Source organism: Bos indicus x Bos taurus, chromosome 10 (genome assembly GCF_003369695.1).
Source record: "Bos indicus x Bos taurus breed Angus x Brahman F1 hybrid chromosome 10, Bos_hybrid_MaternalHap_v2.0, whole genome shotgun sequence".
NCBI lineage: Eukaryota > Metazoa > Chordata > Mammalia > Artiodactyla > Bovidae > Bos > Bos indicus x Bos taurus.
The window spans coordinates 38,382,775-38,398,412 of record NC_040085.1 but is presented as its reverse complement, the minus strand read 5'-3'; the positions used below and the strand labels follow the sequence as shown (position 1 = coordinate 38,398,412).

The window sequence follows — 15,638 nt, the reverse complement described above, 5'->3', positions numbered from 1 at the left end:
TAGTTATATTCTGAGGTGCAGTAGATTTTGCGTATTTAAAACTGGTTAAATCTCCCAACTCTGAAACAAAAGTTAGAGGCAAGCCTGAATAGTTAATGGGCTTCCCTACTTAGATAGCATACTAAAGACCAGAGACATTACTTTGCCAACAAAGGTCCATCTAGTGAAAGGCATGGTTTTTCCAGTAGTCATGTATAGATATGAGAGTTGGACTATAAAGAAAGCTGAGTGCTGAAGAATTGATGCTTTTGAACTGTGGTGTTGTAAAAGACTTTTGAGAGTCCCTTGGACTGCAAGGAGATCCAACCAGTCCATCCTAAAGATCAGTCCTGAATATTCATTGGAAGGACTGATGCTGAAGCTGAAACTCCAAAACTTTGGCCACCTGATGCAAAGCGCTGACTCACTGGAAAAGACTCTAATGCTGGGAAAGATTGAAGGAAGGAGGAGAAGGGGACAAGAGAAGATGAGATGGTTGGATGGCATCAGTGACTCAATGGACATGAGTTTGAGTAAGCTCCAGGAGCTGGTGATGGACAAGTAAGCCTGGAGTGCTGCAATTCATGGGGTCGCAGAGTTGGACACAACTGAGCAACTAAACTGAACTGAACTGAAGTGAATAGTTAATGCTCTCTCATGAAGATAGTTGAAAGCTATAAAGCTTTACATTATGTTAGTTTGGAAAAAGCACTTATTTTTAAGAAGTTCAATTATCACCTGCCAATATGATATACATTCAACCAGCTAAACCATAAACTGAAAAAAAAAAAATACACCACAACAAGTAGCAGGGAAAAATACTGTACTTAGCCACAGCTTTTAAGCACTATTTGTAACAAGTGGTTGTATGATGTAAAGTTCAAAATAGAAAATAAAATTGCTAAGTCACTAAAGTATATTCAGTATGAGATTTCTCAGTTAAAAAAATGAGTATGTACAGCTCTTTATTATGTTCAGTGCCAGTTTTTGCATGATCATGAAAAGAAGTATTTTTAGAAAATGTATCCTCAGCTGGCATAGTAGATAGAGCCTATATTCACTACTGGGGCTGTTTTTTTTTCCCCCACTAATATTCTTTTTTTTTTTTTTTTGGTTTTAATTTTATTTTATTTTTAAACTTTACATAATTGTATTAGTTTTGCCAAACATCAAAATGAATCCACCACAGGTATACATGTGTTCCCCATCCTGAACCCTCCTCCCTCCTCCCTCCCCATACCATCCCTCTGGGTCGAATATTCTTTACATCAAAAAAGGCACATACAGTATAGGTTTAACAGGAGAAACCAATTCATCACTATGACTTTAGGCCAATATCCCTTTCAAGGCTGTTCTGATTGCTTCCAGAAATAAGACTGTGTTCATAAAAATGCTGGTTGTGTGTGTATGAGGTATGTATCACTGGGCAAGAGGTACAGAGGTTTGTTGTTGCTGTTGTTTTAAATTTCCTATCTCCTGTCTCCATTTTATAAACAGGTCTTAAATGAAGCACTTTTAATGGCAGTCACAATTTCTTTAAAGAATGAAAATTCTGTCCATAAGGAAAAAAAAATCTGTTTCTTCACCTCAGTTCGTTAGCTTTATCTTGTTTTAAGAAGGCCAGAGTGATTTTTATGCCATGTAAAAGTAGCACACTTTGAGCAAATTGAAAAATTAATTTTTACATGAAAGGTAAATTAGAGATATCTACTTTATCTACTAAAGGATTCTTAATAGGATTCTTTAAAATACCAAAGCTTCTGTAGCAAATAGAAAGCAACCAATATTTACTGAGCACTCACTAATGTGCCAGGCATGCCATCTGGCCATTTCAGATTCATCATCTTGTTGAATCCTTCCTGACCTGTGGCATGTATAGGATAATTCCCACTGAACAGATGCCCAGTACTGCAGCGACAGACCCCCAGGATCCCAGCAAGAGTGAGTGCCAGCGGAGGGTTTCTAACTGATGATCTGATTCTAAAGCCATACTCTCTCCAATGGATCATTCATACTTCTAATACATTTTAAAATATAAACTTATTGTCAAAACTGTCGTTAATTTTCATTTTCTCTTATAAGTTGAGGTGTCACAATGAACTCTTAAAAGAAAAACAAGAACTCAGTCTTTTAGGAATTTAACTGAAGAGATCTTGTGGAAGTCTTTGCCTTTCAAAGATGACAGGGCATTAACAAAGCATCTCTTGGGCATGAAAAGGGAAAAAATAACATCCTTTGCTCTCTTTTTAAGTTTTTTGAACCAGCCAAGAAAATTACCCAGCAATATAACCGATCTGTGGTCCAGTCTCTAATGGCCTAATTATGCTTATCTTACCACAAGGGTGTAGCAGAGATAACAAACCTAATAATAACAAAGACAGTGGTAACAGAAACACATTTAACATCATACTTAATGTGTGCTGGGCACTGTTTTCAGCACTTTTCACCCACTAATTCCTTTAGTCTTTAATAAACCTCAGAATTTATTGGGTTTGTTACCATCTCCATTTATCTGTGGGGAAACCAAAGCACAGTAACATGCCTAAGGTTACCCAGTAAGGGCTGAAGCTGGGATTTAATCCCAGCAAGCTGGATACAACAGACCACACTCTGAACCACCTCATCCTATTTGGTTGGAGAATAAATATGCCTTTGAATACTCAGGTGGGAATTGAAGGGTTCGTACCATGGAAGTGATACTTGTGGAATAGGGAGAGGAGTGTGGCGGAGAAGAGGGAGAGAAGACAGAATGTGGTGAATACTTTTGCCAGTGATTCTCCGCAAGACCTGCCCCAGTTATTATTTGGATGTGTGACCTCTGACTCAGAATGGAAAAATGAGGCTAGAGACACAAGAACACAGAACACAAGGACACAGGACAAAAGAAGGAACAAACTTCAGAGTGAGAGCAGCAAGAAAGTCAGTGATTCAGGCGCAAAGGTTCTTGTAAGCAGACATGGGTTGACTCCTGTCTTTTACTAGTTTTGTGATCTTTGGTATGTATCCCTGATTGTAAAATGAAGATTACAGTCCTATCTTATAGAGTTATGAGTATTTTTTAAAAAAGGATAGATATGAAGTGTTCCCATAAATACAAAACTCAATAAACATTAGCTGCTGTGGTGGTGCTCTTATTACTAATGGATACAGTGCAGGTGTGGCTTCACTTATTAAATAATTACTGATCAAAGAAGTAGTAAACATTACTCCCCAAGGCAGAAATGCAGATTTGGGAAGGAGGAGAATAACTATTTCATAATCACTGAAAAATCAAAAGCACAATTTACAGCCACTTGTCATCTCAATATCAGAACCATGAAAAAGACTCACTCCTGCTTCCAGGCCCAAAGAAAAACATCACTGACTCCAAGACTGACTTATGACGACAAACAGCAGTTCAAATAAAAATTCTTTTAAAAACCCATTTTAAAAACAACCAAAACTTAAAAAAAAAAAAAACTTCTCCTGATCAAGAAGATACAGCTGCAGACGTACTGCAGTTTTGTACCTTATACAATCTGTAGTAGTGAACAGCGACGTCATCCAGTCGGACAGCCTCTTTGATATATTTAAGATGAGCCTCAGAAGCTGTCAGTGCAAACTGATCTTTGTGCATGTTTGGAATGTGCTTCAGGATGTAGTCCTTCCCTCTCTTGGAAACAACCTGTTGGGATACAAGGGGAGCGCAATGCAACATTTGTTGGAAGGATTCAAGTATAACACGACCCTCACCCTGCAAATGATGAAAGGCCGAGAACCAAAAATAGGCCCTTGAAACTGGCTGATTTCCACCAGGAAATTCTCACACTGATACTCTTTTGACCATCTGTGACGTTACTAGGCTGAACAAGCTAATACTAGAAGGTACAGAGTCAGTTTAGCTGTAGTACTTCATATCTAAGAAGAAAAATCATAAGAAATGGGAAAAATATGTTCTCTTGGCTTTAAAATCACTAACAAAGAAAAACCATGCAAACTTGCACAATTTTGCCCACATCATTGTTTATACTTGCAGAATTATTGGTACCATGAAATACAGCTACTGTTAGCACATCTTCAGGTTCTGGATCCTACTTAACTCTTCTAAAATTACAGCCACAAAGTGGGAGGCTCTCAATGTTAATCCAAAGAAGGCAGAGGACTGCAAGGAATTCTTAGAAACATTTCTGGTTTCTGCATAAGAGGCTGATAAGAACACTCTACTCAAATGCTTAGGAGAAAACAATTTCACCCAAATATTCATTACAATTTACTGCGACTTCAGTTTTCATCAGACAGTAGTCTAAGCTTTCAGATTTCAAAAATATATAGTGCCCAGTAGCTACAGGCTCAAAAAAAAGGTGTTGGTAAGTTAAAAGTCTTAGCTGACTTCATGAAGATTATAAAAGATGGAAAGAAGTATGCAAAGTGAACAAAAAGCATTTTTAGTGCTCAAAATGATCAGAATTTAAAAATTAGAGAATTTTTAGTTTTATCAGTTTTTATAGTTGACATATTTTTCTTCCTATGACTATTTTAAGGAGAATTAAACATGATGAATTATTGGCCAATAATCAAGTTTTGCTGATAACTCATTATAGATTTTTTCTTTCTAGATTCCTTTTTCATGGAGATCATTTAAATCAGTGCTTATCAACCTTTTTCAGGTCAAATAACCCATAGAAAATAGTATTTGAAAGGGCAGTGAGGTATATGTAATAGGTGGTTCTGGTGATCACAAGGGTCAAGGAAGCTGGTCTCAGTACCCTGGGCGCCATGGCACACTAATCAGGAAGCTCTGCTTTAAAGACCAAGAGTCCATGAGAACCTGATGACAACTAGAGAATGGAAATACTGGCTACTTTTGGTCCCACAGGCACTGCTATGTAATAGCTTGATGCCCTCTGGTTTTTCTTCAACAACTGAAGCACAGTCAGCCCATGAACCAAAGCTTGTATTGAGCACCATGATGTGAAATGCTGAAGAAACAGAAAAGGTTAAGTTTACACCTGTTCTTTAGGATATCTTAAGAAACACTCAGATTACTGGGTGCAAGAGATAAGCAGAATATTTGAAAATAAAATACTTTTGTTCAGGGTCTTATTGAGCCCAGAGGAAGGGCCCTGGGCACCTAGACAGTCCATCCAGAGAACACACCTGGGCCAATGAGCAGGAGTAGCCAGGTAAAACAGGGAGGGTGCCTCACCAGCTAAAGAAGCTGCAGGCAGAAAGGCCCAAAGTGCCAAACTACAGGAGTTGTGGAGACACAGTAATGCTGAGTGTTGCTGAAGCACAACACATGAGGTGCAGGACAACCAGAGAGGAAGGTGAAAAATCTGGCAGGGACCATGAGCTGGGAAGTTCCTAGGTCATGTTTGGCACTCAGGCTTTCACTCTGTAGGTGAAGGTTTAAATCAGAAGCAAAATCGACTTCTCTGCAAGCTGTGAAGTAAAGCCTGGAGCAGGGACAAGTGTCCACTGGTGAGTGCTGACGAGAGCTGGCACCTGGGAAATGGGAGGAGTCATGACCTGGGTTGGGGTGGGGATGCAGTAATGTTTAGGAAGTTAACAGCAACAAAAATACAAGAGAATTTTATTTCCTAAGTTGAGTGCTGGGGAATCAAGGGTTTATATTAGAGGATGTTCTCCTGACTAGATGGGGCAAGGTAAAAGAAGAGTGTTAAGGAAGAGCCTGAATGACTCTTAAGTTTCTAGGTGACCAGGGCCACTGGCTGAGGTTATGAACACAGAGGTAGGAACACACAGAACTGAGGTGGGAAGCAGATAAATTTGATCTGGGGCACTGTGAGTTTGAGGTGCCTATGGGTAAACATCTGTCTTACAGACATAAGGGAGAGAAATGGATTCGGGAGGTGCCAGCACATATGTGGTTGTAAAAAGCATCAATTTGGAGGAGGTCTCCTGGGATAGGAGTGACTAAGTGTCAATCACAGCAGAGAAACCCAGGAAAAGATGTGAAAAGTGTCCACTGGATTTGGCAACTTAAAGGTCACTGCTGGCCCTAAGGACAACGCCATAGTGGAGGGGCTGGTGAGGAAAGAAGGCAGATAGATGTCGGTTGAGGAGTACATGTCGAAGTAAAGATGTTAAAACATCAAATTCACATCACTTTTTCAAGAAGCTTTACTGAGAAGGGAAGGAGAGATAGGTAGCTCTTCTTTCCCTCCCTCCTTCCTCCTCTGAAGATAGGAAGGTGTGAACCGAGTTAGTTCAAGTAGAGGCTGAAGATACAGGAGAGATGCCTCAGCAGAGACCTGGAGGAAGAACGGGAAGTGATATCAGCAGAGTATGGTGGAGGAAAACATGGCTGAGACAGTCAGTGCTCAAATAACCTATATTTTCTTGCTGAAGGAAGGGGGTGGCTCCTCCTTTGATAGTGAAGGAGATGGTGGAAGGCACAAGCAGTTCACTTATATTTGTTTTCTCAGCACAGGAAAAGTTGTGAATGATGTCGCTTTTTAAAGAACAGTGTTTTTCTCCTCCTGAAGGGGAAATATGCTGCTTGAATTAAGAGTAAATAAGAAAGTCAAAGCTGAGTAAATCTCAAAAGAAGGCTGACAAATTCCCAGTTCCAGCATCTGCAGGATGGACAGCCATCCTCTTCCTCATTACCCACGTACAGGTCGAGTTGGTGGAGAGACTGTGTGTGCCACGCTCTCAAGTGTGAAATGTGTACCCGGGTGTCATGGAGGGTGTGTGGGCCATTAAACACCTGGCTTCCCAGTTCTTGAAGCTGCATGAGTAGCTTGACTATTTCTGGTTGCTACTAGTTTCTTTGTCATTACCATTGCGCCTCGCAATGTGTCTAACATAGAGGGTAGACATTTTAGGGGTTGATATGTCTCTATTGAACTAGAACAATGAACTAGAAATGTGCTAGAGCAAATGCTTTAGATCTGAAAACAGTGCCTACCCAAGATGGGAAGTAAGCCTCGGGCTCAAAGTACTTTCCATAGTGCTTATTCCTTTTGAAGTTCCCAAGATCAGCCTGCAGCGCAAAGGCTGCCAGCAGGAAGTAGGCCTCCTCTCGGAGCACACACTGCGAATGCAGAACTTGCTTTCTCAGGTGCCAGTAGTAATAGTATCTTGCTGCTCTGTCACTAGGAAAACAAAAGAAAGCAGAACTCACATTTTGATGGAACAATCTAAACGCATGTAAACAGAGCGCAAATCCTGCTGCCCATCTGGGGACGGGAGCTCTTCTGCTCTGTCCCCTCCTCCTCCCCCGCCTCACTTGCTGAAGAGGGGGAGGCTGTGTCAACACCTGATGGCTGCCTGATGGCTGCTTCCCTCAGGCCTCAGGGAGACAGGACCCCAGGCCAGACGACCCAGACTGCAAAAGCAACATTTCCTGAGGCCTGCGGCACTTGATTCATTCTGATGATGGAAACAAGATCTAAATCATGCCACTCCAATGTGGTAAATAAATACTACATTGAACAAGTATTAGAAGAGAAGCCTAGGCATTCGTTGTCTGTATTAAAATAACTTTGCTACCACAATGCTGCACACGCAACATAAATAAGGACAATCCTGGTTTTAATGTCATGTGTCCTTTTTTGTTTTGTTTTTCATCTGAGCAAATTACAAATACATTAGGCCCTTTAAAAAATATTTCTATTTATATGCTGTACTGGAAAAAATTTGCTTGACTATAGTTTTTTTCCCTCTAAAAGTGAATGAACTGAAAATTCTCTTAAAATCCTTTTTTTTTTTTAATTAAGCAGATGTTACTTTATGGGTGTGTTTTTATAGGTACATGCCACAAAATCCGGAGAAGGCAATGGCACCCCACTCCAGTATTCTTGCCTGGGAAATCCCATGGACAGAGGAGCCTGGTCGACTACAGTCCATGGGGTTGCAAAGAGTTGGACGTGACTGAGCGACTTCACTTTCACTTTTCACTTTATGCATTGGAGAAGGAAATGGCAACCCACTCCAGTGTTCTTGCTTTGAGAATCCCAGGGACTGGGGAGCCTGGTAGGCTGCCGTCTATGGGGTCGCACAGAGTCGGACATGACTGAAGTGACTTAGCTAAGCAGCAGCAGCCACAAAATCATAATAGTCCTCACAAACGGAAACAGTAATAGTGCACTCATTACAATCTGTTGAGGTCAGAAATAAATATAGTCCCCATTAAATACACTAAAGAGTGCTGACTGGGTAAAAACACAGTCAAGCTCCAAAAAATGTCACAGGCAAACAGGACGCCTCTGTGATCAAAGTAAAAATGCAAGGGGGAAAAATGTGTGTGTTTGTGTTATGTATTTAATGAGTATTTGCCTCCCTATTATTTTAGGTTGAATGTTTACCTGAGATTCATAGCTCATTAGTTGATGATAATAAAAACATATGGGTTTATTTTAACCAAGATCATGTTTAAGAATGAAGAATTTAAAAATAAAGCATTTATGTAATTTTTTTCCTCTTGGGACAGAGTACTTTTCAGAGCACTTCTTTGTATAATGCTGAGTACACAGCGTTTGGACTAGCTAATCACTGGAGAAAAGGGCAGAAGTATAGGGGTTAATGAAACATTCATTAGTCCCAGGGGGCTAATTAATGGCTCAATACTATATTTTTCTTCTTTCCAGCACATTCCATTCCAATTAAGTACACTGAGTGAAGATTTTATACAAACTGAGAATAACTAAAAAGGTTTCTCTGCCTTTAAAAACATCCTTTATGGGCTCATATTTTTTACTTTTTAATTTGCATGTGGCAATAATATAAATATTAAGAGCAAATCTCAGATACAACTCATTAGTTAAATGTATATTTGTCCCTTTTACATAGAGTTTCTCAAAATTTTAAAATAAGTGAAAAACAGAGTTCACATTTCTAGTAATTTCTACCAGGTGACAAAATCACCTCTGAAAATCTTCCAGCACTGTAACCTCATATAAAATGTTAATCTGAGCTTCTGAACTGGTGACTTCTGGGTCTGTATCATGTGCAGAGTAATATTCAGGCACCCACCTCCAGAAAAGGAATCAGTTACCTGCCCTCGCCGAACTGCATCTAAGATTCTCAGAGGATAGCTCCACTGGGTGTAATCTTAGCTTTAAAGATACTGCCAAGAACAGAAGCAAGACCCCAAAGGTGAAAAGAAAACCAGGCGATATAAACACCCATGCATTTGTATAGGACAGAGTTCTTGCTGCTGTCCCTTTTCTCACATCACCACCCGAAAAGAAAACAATGCATTAACCAACCTCTCCTCTTTTCACAAAAGTGCTAGTTCTTCCTTAAAGGAAGTACCTTTTCAGTGACTGATCTGTTATGGAAAATGTAGAGAAGAGAAAATGTGAGCTGTGATACTGTTAACAACTTCACTGATAGTCTAACAACTCGTTCATTCAACAAATATGTATTGAGTGTCTACTGTTACCTCTGTTTTAGGGACTGAAGATACATGTGTGTGCCAAAGTGTTTTTTAAAAAAAAAAAAAACAACCCTGTTCTTGGGACTTCTCTGATGGTCCAGTGGTTAAGACTCTGTGCTCCCAATGCAGGGGGTCCAGGTTTGATCCCTAGTCAGGGAACTAAGATCCCACAAGCTGAAACTCAGAGCTTGTGTGCTGCAACTAAGACCCTGTGCAGCCAAGTAAATTAATTAAAAAAGAAAATCTCCCTGCTGTTTTATATTCTAGCAGGTGGAGACAAACAATAAACAGAAGTACTTTATTTGATACATTAGAAGATGAGTACTGTGGAAAATGAAAGGTCTGGAATTTCTCCTTGTCCTCATACCTGATCAATCGACCATTTTCCACATAATACTGCACACGGAAGTGGATGATCATAGGAGGTCCAAACTGATCAATTCCCTAAACAAAGACACGTGTAAAAATCAGGCTGTTTTTAGTTACTTTAAAAGTGGGTTTCAAAAACAACAAATATCATTTTTAAGACACTTTTTAAACATTGAAAGGTTTGACCTACTTCTAATGAGTAGGGGCTTCCAATAGGTATAAAGTTGTCCATGCAGAAACAGGAAGTTATAAAGCATCATCACTATCTGATACTCATTCACTGTAATGCCAGTGACAACATACGGGAAGATAAAAATAAATGCCAGTGGAAAGTTCTAGCTGAGATCCAGCTCCTCTCCCAGCTCTGTCCCCTGTGGTGACCATTTGCTCCTCATTACAATGTTCTCCTGTTCCTCTGACATTCCACATACCAAATTCTAACATGCTGTTTGTTTATTTAGACATTCATGTTCCTTACTTTGTAGTTGGCTTTGAAGTAGCCTTCAGTTTACTCCAAGAATTCTTAAATACAAATTGGAGGATCAAGGATTACACACTGGGGATTATTACTGTTTTGTGAGGGTAATCTTGAGAACACTAGGTAAATTCCCAGTGAATGCTCTCCTATGCAAATACAAGGCATGGGTTCAATAAAGTAATAAAATATCAATGTAAAGATAGTAAAAGCAGATTTTAAAATGACTAATAACTTCTAGACAGTCAGTTTTGACAACTAATGTGGCCAAAGAAGAGGAGCAAATACTTTTCCCATGATTTTCATTTCAAAACATTATCCCAAGGTTATGGAAAAGTTATTGTCCAATACTATTTTAGCAGATGTTCAAAATCTTTTGCTACATGTTATAAGCTATTAATCCTTCGCTAATGTGATATTTTAGAACTTATAATTCATATCCCTTTCCAAATCTTTACTGTATAAAGTGTTAAGATGTTTTCCTAATGTATAACAGCTAAAATAAACCTTTTTTAAAAATCAAAATAATTTTGCTGATAATCTCACCCAAGTGACTTCGTATTGTCGTACCTTGCTGGCTTCTTTCTTCCATTCTTTTGGACAATACTTATAAAGCTTTTGTGACAACTCCATATACACGTGTTCATTATCTGCACATTAAAAAAAAAAGGAGACCAGGTGATAAAGGATAGATTTTTTTTTTAAAGAAAAGAATATACAAAGAAATGGGTTTTTCAAAAAAAGCCTCAAGCTTTCTGAATGTACTCTAAAGTCACATATCACCAAGAAAACTGAAAACGTAAAAAGATACAAGGTTCTGTGGGATAGCTATTAATGACATTATTATTTTGCTTTTGCAATACAGAACATGTATCACTGAAAATGTTAACACTTAGAAGAAATACTAGATTCCTATTCTTGCTTTTACTTAGTTTCCATGGTCATTATAACATAGTTTAACTTCCAACACTGTGGTGTTACTCAGTCTTAGAAAAACATGCTTTTGTTTGGTTCACAGAGGATCCATCTCATAAGTGCAAAGTAATAAAAAAGGGCAGAAACAGCATCTTAATTGCTATGTAAGAAACTAAAAAAAACTGATGATAACCGATTTGTTTTCAAGTGAGCAGCTTGACCCATGTGTTTTGTGAAAAGAAGTCTCTAATACTATTCCTTCTCTGCGCTATCCACATAAAACCCAGAATGTCAAAATGATAAAGCATTACTTGCGCTGCTTTTGGGGTTGATCTTGTGGGAAGAAGAAAATAATCTTATGCAAAACAAGAATGGATGCCAAAATATTTCTTCAAGGGAATGATGTTCTTAAGATGAGCAGAAAATAAGACTGCTAACTAACTCATGCAAAAATGATCTAAACATGTGAAAACTAGCTGGTAAAAAGTGCAAAATTTTTCAGATTTCTCAAATGGACTCTTTTAAACAGAGATATTTCATATGAAAAGTATTCCTATCTTGTACAAAGTTTTCCAAAAAAAATTTTTTTTTAACTCCTTCCTTTTCCTCTAACCATCACCCTGGGGTCATGCTCATGGAAAGTCCTGCATAAAAATGTACTTGTTGTGGAAGAAAAGTCCGTCTCTTTGACTACTCCAAGGTAACACATGCCCACACTGTCACTCATGACTGAATACTGCAGTTTGACAGAACAAGTCAAACATTTGACTAGAATAGGAAGGGTAAAGCCACTCTTTGTCAATGAATGTCATAATAAGTCAACCAGCGTGGATGAAAGGGGCAAAGAAGAAGTCCGAGAGATAAGAAGATGCTACTAAAATCCATTTATCACATGAAGCAACATAATGAATAGAACTGAGACTGCTCGCCATGATGGCACATGCATAGTTTTTTAAACTACCACTGTGTTTCTACCATCCAGCAGTTTGACCAGAGCTGTATACTTTCTCAAGCACACATCAGTCCTGCAAAGCAGGTGAAGCAGTGATTTCTATTTGACATGAGAGAAAACTGAAATGGAGAGAAGGCAAGGGACATGTCTAAAGCCACATAGCTAGCTAGTGGTAGAACCTGAATCAGAACCAGGTCATCTGATGCCTGTTCCAAAGTTCTTGCATCATCCTGCAATCTCTCTTCTAATAGGCTCCAGTTTCATCCACCTCATTAGAACTGATTCAAATGTATTCTTTTTAATGGCTGAGTAATACTCCACTGTGTATATGCACCACAGCTTTCTTATCCATTCGTCTGCTGATGGACATCTAGGTTGCTTCCATGTCCTGGCTATTATAAACAGTGCTGCAATCAACACTGGGGTACACGTGTCTCTTTCAATTCTAGTTTCCTCAGTGTGTATGCCCAGTAGTGGGATTGCTGGGTCATAAGGCAGTTCTATTTCCAGTTTTTTAAGGAATCTCCACACTGTTCTCCATAGTGGCTATACTAGCTTGAATTCCCACCAACAGTGTAAGAGGGTTCCCTTTTCTCCACACCCTCTCCAGCACTTATTGCTTGTAGACTTTTGGATAGCAGCCATTCTGACTGGCGTGAAGTGGTACCTCATTGTGGTTTTGCAAATGAAGCAACTGACAAAGAACTAATCTCGAAAATATACAAGCAACTCCTGCAGCTCAATTCCAGCAAAATAAACGACCCAATCAAAAAATGGGCCAAAGAACTAAACAGACATTTCTCCAAAGAAGACATACAGATGGTTCCTTTCTTCTTGACGTGTTCCCTGCTCCACGGTCTCTGGCCTCTTTAGAGCAGTCTTTTTAGATAAATGAAAACAGCTCACATTTTGGAGCTGAACTTGTTGATCAGCTCATCATGATATACTTTCCAATCTGGGAGATCTGAGCATTTTATGGTACTAACCAGATTCTCAAGATATCATAAACCTTTAAATTGAAACCAATTTCAGTAGTAGAAAATAATTCATATCCAAATACAAAATACAGCTACATTTCACAAAAAAGGTTTTCTTGAAAAACTGAGCAACATTTCACAAAAAAGGTTTCCTTGAAAAACTGAGCAAAGATCTGAAAGGTTTTTTGGCATCTAGAAGACTAAATTAGAGAAATTTTAAAGTATGATTTGAAAGAAAAAAGTTTTAAGGAATGGCTACACTTAAACTCTGGGAACTTAACTCTAACTAAGGTGTCACTGGCAGAGAAAGCTTATATGGAGCCCTTTACTTGAAAATCTTTTCCATGTAAAGTATACAGAAGAAACCGATCCCTTATCTCCGAGTTATATGTTTTGACTGGAAAAAAAAGAGAAGGGATAAAGGAAGGAAAAAAGAAAATAAGAGTAAATTAATAGATCACTTTGTTATACTATATCTTCAACAGTAAGAGAATTGGAATAGAGAAAAGTCAGGTTTATTATGTCTACATGTCTTTTAATGTCAAAAATTACAAAACAAATTAAATTACAAAAATAACCAAGGTAATTTCCTAGTTGGGTTCATTAAAACACAAAAGAGCAAATGCATAAAATCTAGACTTGTAAAGAGGAACCAGTTTTTGAGTTCAAACCATAATAAATTCAAGACCTAAAATTCTAAATCATAGAAGAAATACACAGCAGTTGAGTTTAAAATATGAATACTAGATTAAAAGCCAAGATTACAAGTACTTTGACAATCACAATTACATAACAATATGCTCAATTAAGTTACAGCTATAAAATGCCATTTCCTCAGGGAGAGTTGGCTAACTCCATCAGAGACAGGACTGAGACTTACTTTGTATAACACTGAGTCCAAAGAGGTGACAGTCCTTTAGCCTGAGTAGGTCACACACCTGGACCAGTAACTGGTGACACAGAATTTTGACCTATGGGAAAAAAGACAAAAATAAAACAAACACAACTTAATAATTCAGCCAAGTCCAAACAGTGAGCCACAATCAGGCAATGTAATGCATCCTAAATATATGCCGAAGGGACAAGCTGACACTAGCAAAACAACAGTTGGTTTATGGAAATCACTACAGCTGTTTCAGTAATGATGATCACAATACAAATTTCTACAACATGGTAATAAAGTACCAGTGCAATCTTGTACAAGACTCACAAATCTGAGGACACATGGACAAGGCTTTACTCTATAGCCATAGTGCATGATAAATATGTATTTCAGAAGGAAACCAAAATAATCTAATCAAATGATCAAAATTATTAATTATCAAAATTATTAATTTGGCAAGTATTTTTACAAGGAAAGTTTTCATCATGGTGGTTTAAACAAAATGCTCATGTACCACACGATGAGTGAATACCTAGCTTTTATTTACTTTAATCAATCACTTTCATTGACATATCTTTTAAGTACTAAACCAGGTTCTTTTCTGAGTCCTAGTATAATAATAAAATCATGTTAATTTGGAACATGGAGTTAAGGTTAAGTTATTCTGAAAAGTCACATGCTGAAAGATAAAACAGTCTTTAAAAGACACAGTTTTATTGACTTTTCAAATACTGAATGAAGCATTTTGGGGGACACATAATTGTAATGAGTCTGCCTTGCTGAACTCAGAATCACTAAAGCTTATTGGTGTTAGGATTGACATTAAGAGACCATATAGGTCAATTTCTTCATTTGACAGACATATAAAGGAAAACCCAGAGAGCCTGAAGTCATGTAGTTAGTACTATCAGAGAGAGTAACTCAGAACTTTGCTCATTTGTGTATTATAATATTTTTGTATGTAAATATTATTAAAATATGTGCAACCTGACAGTTCATTACATGTAGCATTTCTCCTCTTATTTGTACTAGTAACTTGCAACTTCTTTCTTCAATAATCATGCCAGTTACAGTTTTAATGATTACAAATCTTAACTTAGTTAACTTTGAATTAATGATTTTTTATCATACTTTAATATATAACTTAGATTCAGAAAATAAAACATGTTGAGATCTCTTAATAATTGAAAATCAAACAATTCAGAATGGTGACAATGTCAACTGGAGTAAGAAAGATAGGTTTATGGCTCTTTTCCACATTCACTATTAATTCACAGTGGCTCAGCAGTAAAGAAACTGCCTGCAATGCAGGAGATGCAGGTTCGATCCCTGGGTTGGGAAGATCCCCTGGGGAAGGGCATGGCAACCCACTCCAGTGTTCTGGCCAGGGTAATCCCATGGACAGAATAGCCTGGTGGGCTGCAGTCCATGGGACTGCAAAGAGTCAGACACACCAAGGGACTGAGAACACATGCAATCTGAAGCACTTTATCCACTAGAAAGTGCAAAATGTATATATGTAAGGCCAAATAGCACCACTTCAGCTGTTTAGAAGTAACAGGAATTCCGTGAAGCCGGGACAGTGTCTTATTCTATACTCAGAATATACAGCAGGCATTCAGTAAATGTCTGATGAATGAAAGCCAAGGATCTGATTTCCTGTGGGTTTCTTACCTTCCTTCTGGTCCATGACTACAAACTAC

At 38.3% G+C, this 15,638-nt stretch overlaps 1 protein-coding gene across 5 annotated transcripts in view; it reads right to left on the bottom strand.

The window, feature by feature from the left end:
* The window catches only part of FRMD6 (FERM domain containing 6), a 107,771-nt gene that overhangs the window by 19,681 nt on the left and 72,452 nt on the right, over positions 1–15,638 (bottom strand). For 3 of the 5 annotated variants that reach the window (XM_027553744.1, XM_027553743.1, XM_027553746.1), the window contains 5 exons: positions 13,933–14,023; positions 10,755–10,858; positions 9,732–9,808; positions 6,893–7,079; positions 3,488–3,643 (listed from right to left, as the gene is read on the bottom strand). In XM_027553744.1, the coding sequence (XP_027409545.1) occupies positions 3,488–3,643; positions 6,893–7,079; positions 9,732–9,808; positions 10,755–10,858; positions 13,933–14,023 (615 nt within the window). The remainder of the gene's footprint in view (positions 1–3,487; positions 3,644–6,892; positions 7,080–9,731; positions 9,809–10,754; positions 10,859–13,932; positions 14,024–15,638) is intronic. The other 2 variants (XM_027553747.1, XM_027553745.1) reach the window with 1 other exon arrangement.